This window comes from Achroia grisella, unplaced genomic scaffold (genome assembly GCF_030625045.1).
Source record: "Achroia grisella isolate CSIRO2021 unplaced genomic scaffold, CSIRO_AGI_Agris_v1 utg1245, whole genome shotgun sequence".
Classification (NCBI taxonomy): domain Eukaryota; kingdom Metazoa; phylum Arthropoda; class Insecta; order Lepidoptera; family Pyralidae; genus Achroia; species Achroia grisella.
This window is the reverse complement of record NW_026712606.1, coordinates 2,384,949-2,397,242: the sequence shown is the minus strand read 5'-3', so window position 1 is coordinate 2,397,242 and position 12,294 is coordinate 2,384,949. Positions and strand designations below refer to the sequence as shown.

The following is a 12,294-nucleotide window of genomic DNA, read 5'->3' as shown; positions in this document are numbered from 1 at the left end:
TCTAGGTCTGTTTGACGTTTTTCTTGCTTGGGTTGTATATTAGACGAGTATATTAATTATTATTATATAATAATTTTAATATTACAAGTTAAAATTGACAAGCATTAGTTACTATGGTTAGTATTGAATCGTTATAGCCATTTCATCTTAATTATACCCTTTTCATTATTACAGGAGGCAAATTTTAAAGTTTTCGATGGGTAAATTTTTAGTTCTCAACTAGAAAGTTGCAGCGGAATGGTACTGACGAACTTTGTATATTTTTCAGTCCATATTATAGACATAAATAATAATTAACATATTATAGACATACTATATATAATTTCTCTTTTGCTTTTTAAATATTTAGAAGTTACTTCTTGCATGTATTAATAATGATTACCTTACAGCCATACCATAGACAGTAATCCTTTCAAATTTGCCGCAATTTGTGTCATACGATACAGAGCAATGAATTTTATATCGAAAAGTTGGCTATCATGAGTACCTGCCTGTAATTGGTTCCCGCGATCTGAACAAAATACTACAGAAACCTAACGAAAAATTGGCCATCATGAGTACCAGCCTCGTATTGGTTCCCGCGTTTTTGAACAAAAACAGAGCGCTAAGGCGCCAATTTAGCACCGCTACGCTTATATTAACAGTTTATTGTATTTGCTTAGTGTTAACCTAAATACTTATTACCTTTGTTTTTCTATAAAGTACGTGATTATAATATAAAGTAATACATATTTGCAGTCATTCTCTACTAGTGTTGAATGTAGCTATTATTTTTTTCTATTAATGATTTTGAATACTTCATAATTTCAGATTGTTAAATTTCCTTACCTGCCATTGTTCCTAATTTCGCGAAGAGCAGTATCCAAAATGAAGCAAAAAGTTCTTGATAGCATACAGAGTCAACATGAAGAATATCAGTACTTAAATCTGATCCAGAAAATAATTAACACCGGTAAGCTTATTTAATTTTTTTACTACGAATTTTAATATATAAAGTGTTTTAGTTAAATATTTATAAAGTAAAGTAAATCCCAGCGGTTTAGCACATCGCCTGACCTCTGTGACCCGCAGGTTCGATTATGCAGACGAATTCAGGATTATATATTCTGGGTGTTCTATGTGACTATATTATTTATATGTAGCACAAGTTCTGTTAACTTAGAAATAGATGGCGCTGTGCGAATAGCCAGGGTTATTGTTATTATTTAACCAAATATACTAGTCATTTACTGTTATTGCTGTTATATTATTGCATGGCATCTACATATATGTACTTAAAATATTTCAGGTGATAAAAGGGTTGACAGAACTGGTGTTGGAACTTTATCAATATTTGGTGCTATGCAGAGATATTCATTAACAAATAACACCCTACCTCTGTTAACAACTAAAAGAGTATTTACTAAAGGAGTAATATATGAGTTACTATGGATGTTGTCTGGGTCTACTGATACAAAAGCTCTTGCATCTAAAGGAGTACATATTTGGGATGCAAATGGATCTAGACGTTTCCTTGACAACATTGGTTTCTATGACAGAGAAGAAGGTATTTCTTATTACAATAAATACAATTGTAAACATTATTAGTTAGTATTTTGTGTTAAAAATGCATTTATGATTTTTATAAACAGCTATAGGTATTACTGTACTTACAGATTTTTATGTATAAATCATTGAATGAACCATGTGAAAGCTGAATTGCATAAATGGAGATTTCTGCCAGTAGAAGATGACAGACTGCACCAAATAATGGGATTACGGCAATGCAATGATGATCTAAAAGTCTAAATAAGAATGATTGCAAAGATTACATCATAGGTACTTCTATTTTTAGGTGATCTTGGCCCTGTTTATGGATTCCAATGGAGACACAGTGGTGCTAAATACGTAGATAATAAAACTGATTACAATGGAAAAGGGATTGATCAAATACAAAATGTTATAAACACTATCAAGTAATTATATTTAAATTTTTATATTTGCTAACAATTATAGATAAAATATTCATACAAGGACCCAAATGAGAGGCTGATTGTGGAAAATATAGTCCAATTTACATTATAGGTAAAATAAAATTTTATTTCAAACCTCTTTGTTATTGTAGGACAAATCCAGCTGACCGTCGGATGATAGTATGTGCATGGAATCCATCAGATTTGAGTCAAATGGCGCTGCCGCCATGTCATTGTCTTGCTCAATTCCATGTTGCCAATAAAAAATTGAATTGTCTACTATACCAGAGAAGCGCCGACATGGGTCTTGGTGTTCCATTTAATATTGCCAGTTATTCACTCTTAACACATATGATTGCACATATTACAGGACTAGAAGTAAGTACACTATTAAATATTACTTGAAATTGCTAACATTATATTTTTATATAAACAGGGACTATAGATTTGTGTTTTCCCTACCTGTATTAAAATATAAAAGTACTTAACATTTTATTAAGAAAAGTATTGCTTCACATAATGAATAGGATAGTAGTAATTTAGAGATACACAAGAAAATCTTTTAAAACAATTTTTTTTTCAGGCTGGAGAATTTGTCCATACAACAGGTGATACCCATGTATATCTGAATCACATAGTACCACTTACAGAACAATTAAAAAGAGAACCCAGACCATTCCCCACGTTAAAATTTGCAAGAAAAGTTGAATCTATTGATGATTTTAAATTTGAAGATTTCATTATTGAGGAATACAAACCACATCCCAAAATTGAAATGGAAATGGCTGTTTGAAACATTTAATGTTATTTCAAAACATGTTAAGTATTAAAAGTAAGTTGTACTATATAGGCATTAATTATTGTGGTAATTATAATTACTTAATAATTAAAAATGTGCTTTATTGTAAATTGTTTAAAACAATGTTCTATTATAAAATTATTAAAAATACTAATACTAGTATCATTAGTCATCAAATTACTAGTAATACTGAGTTACTTTGTAACAGTCTATATTCATAAAAACTAACAACTATTATATAGTATTTTTATGAATTGAATGTTCGGATGAACTGTTAGGTTTATAATAAGTCTATTATAGTCATTAAATTTAGACATAATTGGAATTGAGAATAAACAAAACTTCTATTTTTTTTAATAAAATACTTTTTGTCTTCTATTATTTTATTTCAATACGCTTAATTATTCTAAATATAAATTTCTATGTAGATAGGTACATACTTCATTGGAATTCAAATGTGACACTAGTACTTAATATTAGATACTTTGTAAAAAAAATCAACAATATCTAACAAGTCCATACTTTTACTTAAAATATAATTTCAACATTCAAAACTATATATTTATATGTTTTGTACATAACTCTCTCATAGTAAGAATGCTTTTAGTTCCCGCGCCAGATATTTTTTTCCTCTCGGCAGAAAACATGTTATGAAGCTTATTGACAGCGCGGTTCCGAGGGTGGATTTTGAGTAACATGTAAAAAAAATTTCCTCCCGGTTCAAATTTGCTGTATATAGAAGATAAAAAGTTGACTGGCTGGAGCGTGATGTATTATGTCAGTTCATAGCACAAATTTAAAAAATCCTTTTTTTATCTAACTTCAAAATTTGTACGTTTGTATGCTATTTTGAATAAATAAAATTGGTAGCTGACTGCAACGTGGTGAGATACTAGTTAGCGGATTGTATTTAATTATAATATTGACAATTTAGTCTAATAATAATAATAATAATAATAATCTCAGGACAATTCACACAGCGCCATCTAGACCCAAGTTAAGCTAGCTAAAGCTTGTGTTATGGGTCCTAGACAACTGATACAAATACATAGATAATTTTTTTTTTTCGTAAATACATACATATTATACATAGAAAATACCCAGACCGATACAAACAATCATACTCATGAATACAAATGTTTGTGCCGTGCGAGGAATCGAACCCGCAACCATCGGTTGTAAAGTATGCTAGACCGCTAGACCACCGAGGTCGTCGTAAGAGACCTTATACATCATAAGCTTAAGTCCATTTTAGTTTTCCCTTAGGATTTTTTATTTATACTCTATTACATAGAAAGAATGATACAGAAAACGATGAATTAACTATAACAGAAGAAGATATAATAGTTCCCAAATATCGTTTAGAAAAAGTCAATAGATCTTTTATGTAAAAAAAGGTATAAAAATTTACAAAAGATACCAAAGGATATACTGGAATTACCATTAAATAAATACAAAATAACTGTTAAATCATATTTACTGAGCAAAGTCTATTACTAAACTGACGATTATTACGACTGATTACTTGACTGAGGATCGTACATGGCAATAGTTGTTCATGCACAGGATTTTAATTTAACGTTAGACATAGACACCTATAAATATACATTGCAAATAAACTGGCTTTAAAAACAACTTAATAAATTATTCAATTGTGTTTCTTGCTAGTATTCTCATCATTGGATCTATATACTGAACTGGACGGTAGGGAAAAAAAATAAGTTCATAAGCGGCTAAAATGTTCTACATGATTTTTTTTTTAATTCTTGAATTTATAAAAAAATTTAGAAAAGACGGTTATATTAAAGAGCTATACTTATTTATTTTAATTAAATTTTTTAAATAAATAACTTTGTTTTTTCATGGCGCGCAAGATGATGCTGTATAAAATGTAGAACGCGCTATTAAGTTACCGTGTACAAGGTCTATTATTACAAAAGCCAATTTGTCAGTATTATAATAAAATATTTTAATTGTTTAACTGACTAATATCCCACTACAAATAGCATATACTAACATTAAATTTTGGAGTGAGAGAAACGTGTTTTTTTTATATTTGCTATCAGCTGACAATTTTACATCTTTAATAAGGTTTTACTATGATACATGTTTCCGAGGGTGCTGTGCTTCAACCCACCCTCTATAACTACAGCTGACTCACTACGCTTCATAACACAATTATCTTAACCATCTTATGTGTTTTGGACACGGGGGAAATTGGGCAGCTTGACCTATTCCTGGCTTTCAGGCCATCAATTTTAACACATTTTAAATATCATGTTGTTCATGAAATAATTGTAGCGCCTAATGGTCACGCATTTTGGTAATATTTTATTTGATGTTGCAAATTAGTTATAGGACTATTATAAGAATGCAATTAAATTTTATTTCACTAGTATAATAATAATTTTATTTGGAAGTTCGAGAGAGTCAAGTTCGAGAACTTATGCCATAAATTATATAAAATATTAGTTTCACTATTCATATCATGTACAAATTATTATAAACATATTTGTTTTTAAAAATTACGTATACTCATCATAAAATCTGTATACTTTAATTTTGATGAAAATACTTAGATACTTTAGTTTAACTCATTACGAGTTAAATAGTGATACTAAAGATTCTCAAGTAAGGTTTATTAGAATTTTATTATATGAAACTTTAAAACCACTAAAAACAATGTGAGCATAAATTTATTTCTTAATTAATACTACAGGATTATAGTAATAATGTTGAAAAATATATTTACTAGATCTATATAAATAAACCCCAAATGGTTAAATTGTAACAAACATAGTACAAATTATAAGAAAACCTGTAGCTGAATGAGGGTATATAAAGTTATTGTGACATATACATCAACACATTTGGTCGTCTTGCGATGGCACCTGGAAAATAATTAACATAACATAATTATATAGCAGAAAATATATAAATAAGTATAATAACTAATACTATTTTATATTAACAAACCTACAGTTAACCTGATGGTAAGTTGTAAACATTCCCATTATACATGACCACAAACTCCCATGTGGTGTCATCCTGGATGATCATGATTTCATGCCTCACGTGACCTGTAGTTTTACTGTTATCTGACCCTTCAACCGAAACATCTTGCAAAACAAGCTACGTTTTGGTAATATACATATATAATAATCTTAGGACAATTATTACTAGACCCAATTTAAGCTAACTAGAGCTTGTGTATATAACAAGCTCTATAAATTGTATTCATGAATATGATTTTTTGTAATGGACAAGCAATCATACTCATGAGTACAAATGGTTGTACCGTGCGAGGGATCGAACCCGCGACTATCGGAATTAACGCCGTGTATTAAACCGCCAAACCACAGAATGGTCAAGATTCATTATTACCTGCGCTACTGAATCGTCCAGTCTACTACTAGGGACAGGTAAGGCAGCTAACTGCTCAACAAGGGCCATTGTCATCTCTGACTCAACTATAATTTCTACCCATAGTGTATCTGGAATAAAAAATATAGATATTTATTGTATGAAAATAAAGTTGTGTGTATATTCTGAAATCTGGATAAAATATGTATCTTATTCATCTTGTTAACTATTTATAGTCAAATTTCTGTATCTAAGGTTTTTTATTGCCTACTGGTTAATAAAACTAATAGATAAATACTCAGAAGAAGTCTTTATATTATTCAAAACATATACTCACCCCCTATCTGATCCCCTTTATCATTTACCAAATGAAAATAGCCTCTGTGGGTTCCCGGATTGCTTGGTGCAACTAACTTCATTGTGACTGTCGTAGATTGTCCCGGGGGTAAAGGGGGCACATAAAATGGTGGAGCACCAAAATGCACACCACCTGCTTGTATAACTCTACAGCTGCCAGGCCAAGCTTCTGCCCCTGTATTTGCAATACTCCAATAATGTTCAAAACTAGAACAGAAAATATACAAAATAAATAACTGAACATTACTATTGTAAATTGATTACTCTTAATTTATGTAATTTCAATATCACATAAACTGAAAGTAAGTACCAAGCATAACACATGACACCCTTGGCAACAATAATGCCTTGCCATTTCAATTTAAGATAACTTGTGAGTTACAGATTGGCAAACAATAAATTTATTTTAAAATTTCAGATTAATTCAAAATACTGGAGAAGGTTTGTTGGCTGGACATATTGGACCCCAATATGGCAGAAAATTGGGGACCAACAGGATAAAAATAATGTTTCCGGCTAGTAGACTTACCCGAGATGGGATAAATACCCTATCAATTTTCAAATCATTTCATAATATGTAATTTACCTGCTTCCAGGACCTATAGACGTTTCCTGGTTTTGTGCTGCTTTAAGTGACATAGATGGAAGCTTTGGAGGCAATGTGTAGTCTAGATAACAACAAATAGCAGCTTGTAAGTTCCTGTAAATTTAAAATAATCAGTATTTCAGTGAACAAATTTACTGCACCTTAAATTAATAAATTCTTATAAGTTCATAATTAATATAACAATGCATAAACATAACTTATTGCATTTCAATAACTTAATACTTAAAATATAATTTCCAACCAGCTGTACATAACTTTATCAATTGTTCAATATATAAACAAGTAATAACTTGTTTATATATTAACAACAAGAACAAGGATAATCAAGACTCAAGATAACTGTTTCTGTTTTTCTTAATACAGATTCAATTTATCATTTCAAATCTAAGTAATATGCTTATAATTTCTTACCAATTACTCATATCCAAGAAAAAAGTAGCTGTGTTATGGTTTAAACTTGGTCCAAGTAGTCTTTGCATTTGGCTCACAAGTTCTTCTCTATCAGTCGTATTCATACAACTAAATTGTAAGAGAAGATTTTGATCAATTTCGCCGGGGATAGATGAACCATCAATATCCATAATGCCAGATTTATTAATCAATTACAAAGTACTACACATAAAGTATTTCACAACTTTACAAATTCAACATGCTCTTTGTTTACGTTCGTCAGCTGACTTTTGATACACAACTCTTTTATTTATTGAACGTAAATTATGTAGGATAAAAGAAAGTAAATAAAAATATACAAAATTAATTTATAACAAATAACAAACAAGGAAAATCCATATAGGCAAATTCCATATTTTGGAGTAATAACAAAAACTCAATTCTAGAACTTCGTGTAAATCTGACGATTTGTTTAATCATCTGTCACTGTCAACAAAGTTCAACAAACTACGTAGGTATATGTGCACAGAGTACTTCAAGGTTTAGAATATACCACAGAGTATAGGCCTGAAAAATTGTCCGGGTAAGGTTGAATTAAGTACGTCGATTAAGTCTTGGGACACTATCCATTTATAGAAATTATTGAAATTAAGGTTCTTTCAAATAATATTTTTAAGGGCTTTTCATGAGTGCCTATTAGATCATTACGGATCTGTAAATCTGTCTGTTCTGTGGCGAAAAAAGCACTTGATTGAAGCACAGACTAGGTAGGTAGGAACAGTATTAACAATTTTGAGCAATATTTCTCTATTTTTATTTTATTCATAAAATAATAATTTATATACAAGCATTCCTGCATTATCATATTATAATAAAATGCCTAAATGGATCTAAAATAAAAAAATATATATTTGTTTCATAATATACAAATATTATTAATATTTTCTTAGTTCTGTTTTTAGGTAATCAAAAATAAGAGTCCGTATTAATAAACGAAGTATTATTCCTATTTTCTGTGATTGTATTATATCTATAGGTCGTTGGAATCAAAATTGGCATGAACTCATAAAAATGGAGAATCAACCTAAGAAACTTCATCACTGCACGCATGATGGGTGCAAGGCAGTGTTTAATAGACCATATCGACTTGTACAACATTTACTCGTTCATAACAACATAGTAAGGAGTATTATTTAATATCAATTTTATAACTATAATTTAATATGTCAGGATAATTCACGTAGCACCATTAAAACAACTGATATAAATACATGATACATTTTTTTGTAAATATATATGTATAGAAAACACCCAGACCTATAAAAACAATAATATCCAATTTGTGACCATAAGGTTGTGTGTTAAACTGTTAACTAGCTTTCTGTGATTTATAGTAGTAATATAAATGCCCAGTCTGGATTTGACTATTATGGTATCAAGTGGGCCTATGTTAATAAATGAATATTATGAATAGCCACTTATACTAACTATCCCATTCCTGCCCAATTAATATTGGCTACTGTACTTTATTTACTAATAATAAATAATTATAATATTGCTGCTTACAGTGTTACATTTTTTATAATTTTTGTTTGAATGTTTTTAATAAGATTTTTAATATACACAACATTGTTTTTAGTATACATAGAGTCTAATAGTGTTATATATACAATTTTTACATAATACTTTTTTTTCAGAGAATTTATGTGTGTGAGGAAAGCAATTGTTCTAAGTCATATACCAGTAGAAGCCATTTAGACCGTCATATAAATAATGTGCATAAAAATCCTGAAAAGGATATGCTGTACAGGTAAGTAAATTTACAATTAAATTATTTACAGTTGTAATTCCTGTACAAAAGTTACTCTACTTTAGGTAGTCATGGCAAATGTAATCATATACATATTAGTATAGTACATAGTACAGCCCCTAGAAATAAAAATATATTCTCCACTGGAATGCCAGATAAGCAGAATGATATCCTTGTTTCTGTCATTTTGTAAAGTGTATTGCTTGAGAAGGATGTGTACATTAATAATTGTAAAATTCCTCATGACTAAGGGATGTGAATACTGTTAGACACTACCACAGCACCAAAGGTTTAATCTTGGGGACAATTAATATTATTATTGTTTCATTTCAGTTGTCCAACATGTTTTAAGAGTTATGCAAACCGCCAGAATTTGAAGAGACATATAAAGATACACCACAAATTGAAGGTGCCATTTACTTGCGATGTTTGCAAAGCAGAATTTAAAAAGAAAAACCAGTTAAGCGCTCATATGTACGTACATACTGGCTTGAAATCATTTAGGTAAATATAGAAGAGAAAAAGATTAAACAGTATTTATAAAGTAACAATTTATATTTTACGTAATAATTCATGATATTTTTGTCCTGTCTTAAAATATTTTTGATTTTTCAGGTGTGATGTGTGTTCTAAAGAATTTGTAAGTCTCTATGAGAAAAAAAAGCATTCTAGACGACACAAAACTTATGAATGTACCAAATGTCATGTCCAGTTTGATACTTGGTCTAAGTATCAGAAACACAATAAAATCGATCATGCTACTAAAGGTAGGTTCTTTTTAGGTGAAATTTCTTTTCTGTGGTGATGTAGTAAGAATCCACTAATGTCAAACCAGTGGCCTCACTGCTAGCAATGTAACTTACCAGGTCGACTTCAACACAGCCAATGCTCAGGTGAGAGATTACTGGCCATGCTGTATAGGTACAGGGTAGGTATCTATTCCACAGTACAGACATATATATTGCTTTTATTATCACAAGTAGGATTACTAAAAATACCTATCACAATTTTCATTAAATATCTAAACTTTTATAATGTATATTTTTTATTAAAAGGTAATTCTAAGAACTGTTTCAATAATGAAATATCCTTCCAGCATATATATATAGTTTAGTGCTGTGAAGGTAATTCAATTATACTATATTTTTTGCATGGTAAGTCTTCCAGAAATCTGGTTAATTACTTTTTACTACCATTACTCAAGCATTATTTATTACTCATTGATTAGTACATAATAGTGCATAATAAAAACAATTTCTTGCTGTGTATTCATAATTGTACTTTTTGTTTCAGAATTTATTTGTAATGAATGTGGCAGAAGTTTTAAGCAAAGGGGTCACATAGTGCGCCATGTCAAGATTCATTCAAAAACAACATTAGAGCCCAAAAAACATGTATGTCCTTATGAAAATTGTCAGAGGTATTATTAAATAGTAAAATATCAAATTACTTAAATATTTATTAATGCTTGATAACACAGTTTATTTTGCATTTTGACTTCAACAATGTGATATTTTTATATACCATATATATATATATATATATATATATATATATATATATATATGTATTTACTTATATAAACCTTACTTTTATTTTATTTAATCTGCAGGTGGTATACAAGAAATAGTAATTTGAAGCAGCATATTTTAATAAAACATTTGAGAGTTACCCACAAATGTGACATCTGCCAAGCTCAGTTATCAACTAAGGTATGTCAAAATAATTATTGGGCTAAAAAATGTATGGTCCCTACTGATAAATCAATGGTAGCTTTTATACTTTGATGTTAGTTTTCCAAGACAAGATACTGCACATATTAAAACTATATTTTAATAATGTACATACAGCAGAAGTAAACACAGTAGTAGTACCTAATGTAGGCAAAATAACCTCATCTTCCAAACCATAACAAAATTGTATTGAATTGTAATAAAACCTAATATATAAATATATATTTTCCATTAATAAGGGAATATCAAATCAATATTATATTATAAGTATTAGAAATCAATCGGCAATAAATGAATTTATTATTATTATTTGTAAGTGCAAATCTCATCTGAAAGTGACATTAATAGTCTATATAGAAAATGTTAGTAATTGATGATTATTTAACCCTTTTCTTATACTGCGCCCTTAAATGTTAACTTTAAAGAAAATGCCAGTTTGTTTAGTTTTGGTAAGCTGTTAACTTATCATTATGATTATATATATTATTTTTATTTCTTTTTACAGGCAAAATTAGATTACCATATTAAACTTCATGACCAACCTCCAAAAGTGAGACAACCAAAAACGAAAGCTACAGGACGCAAAGAGAGAAAAGACAAAGGCATTCCAAAAGGATCAACAGCTTTGAAATTAGCTGGAATATCGGAAAATCCAACAAATGAGGAAAATACTAGTTCAATGTTACTTGAAATGTCTGCTGGGGTTGAATGTGTTTATGGTTAGCAATAAAATATAAAAACGTTATTTTCGTTTAAATAATAGTTATATTGACCTTTATTATTAGAAATTTTAACATAATTATAACGCTGTTTCCTACATTATTAAGACATTAGTATTAATAGAAAGTTAAATGAATTAGTATTAATATACCGAAAATTAAAATTTATGGACACACTACTGATCAAATTAAAATAAAGGTACCAAAATCAAATCAATCAAAGGTGATCAAATTAAATTTAGTGGTTAACTGTTCAATAATTTCAAATAAGGAAAATTGTCACTATCCTTTCTATACTGATAAATGTGCGACAAGGTCAGAATTCCTTATTGCCAAGTCTCAAGAATTTTTGTGAACACACTCTCTCGAAATTTGGATACATCGCAATTATAAATTAATTCATTTCAACTTAAGAACAATAGATATTACGTATTTCTTTTGGCAAGTGATTTATTATTAATTTATAATAAGAAAAATAAACTCTTTCTACGATAGTCTTTCAACTGCACAGAGTACTTTGACAAAGAGTATACGTCAAAGTGACATATTAAAGTTTGTCAATTC

At 29.3% G+C, this 12,294-nt stretch overlaps 3 protein-coding genes across 7 annotated transcripts; 2 read left to right on the top strand and 1 right to left on the bottom strand.

The window, feature by feature from the left end:
• Nucleotides 1-547: 547 nt before the first annotated feature.
• LOC131854813 (thymidylate synthase) lies at nucleotides 548-3,054 on the top strand. Of its 2 annotated transcripts, none has more exons than XM_059205978.1 (6): nucleotides 548-701; nucleotides 811-952; nucleotides 1,289-1,546; nucleotides 1,835-1,955; nucleotides 2,105-2,330; nucleotides 2,536-3,054. In XM_059205978.1, exons 2-6 carry the CDS (start codon nucleotides 868-870, stop codon nucleotides 2,743-2,745), a joined length of 900 nt encoding a protein of 299 aa, XP_059061961.1. In that variant the 5' UTR covers nucleotides 548-701; nucleotides 811-867; the 3' UTR covers nucleotides 2,746-3,054. The 2 variants fall into 2 exon arrangements, with proteins under 2 accessions (XP_059061961.1, XP_059061960.1); XM_059205977.1 differs by having other exon boundaries at nucleotides 548-721.
• A 1,556-nt stretch (nucleotides 3,055-4,610) lies between these two features.
• LOC131854822 (protein ILRUN) lies at nucleotides 4,611-7,944 on the bottom strand. Its single transcript, XM_059205990.1, has 5 exons — nucleotides 7,490-7,944; nucleotides 7,058-7,171; nucleotides 6,452-6,678; nucleotides 6,136-6,245; nucleotides 4,611-5,642 (listed from the first exon to the last, which is right to left on the bottom strand). The coding sequence occupies exons 1-5, from the start codon at nucleotides 7,657-7,659 to the stop codon at nucleotides 5,613-5,615; spliced, it is 651 nt and encodes a 216-aa protein (XP_059061973.1). The 5' UTR covers nucleotides 7,660-7,944; the 3' UTR covers nucleotides 4,611-5,612.
• Nucleotides 7,945-8,197: 253 nt separating this feature from the next.
• LOC131854825 (gastrula zinc finger protein XlCGF8.2DB-like) lies at nucleotides 8,198-11,766 on the top strand. Of its 4 annotated transcripts, none has more exons than XM_059205995.1 (8): nucleotides 8,198-8,235; nucleotides 8,505-8,647; nucleotides 9,166-9,278; nucleotides 9,612-9,782; nucleotides 9,894-10,045; nucleotides 10,572-10,698; nucleotides 10,891-10,990; nucleotides 11,517-11,766. In XM_059205995.1, exons 2-8 carry the CDS (start codon nucleotides 8,540-8,542, stop codon nucleotides 11,733-11,735), a joined length of 990 nt encoding a protein of 329 aa, XP_059061978.1. In that variant the 5' UTR covers nucleotides 8,198-8,235; nucleotides 8,505-8,539; the 3' UTR covers nucleotides 11,736-11,766. The 4 variants fall into 4 exon arrangements, with proteins under 4 accessions (XP_059061978.1, XP_059061979.1, XP_059061977.1 ...); XM_059205994.1 differs by lacking the exon at nucleotides 8,198-8,235 and adding an exon at nucleotides 8,313-8,430; XM_059205996.1 differs by lacking the exon at nucleotides 8,198-8,235 and having other exon boundaries at nucleotides 8,312-8,647; nucleotides 9,612-9,752.
• Nucleotides 11,767-12,294: the final 528 nt, after the last annotated feature.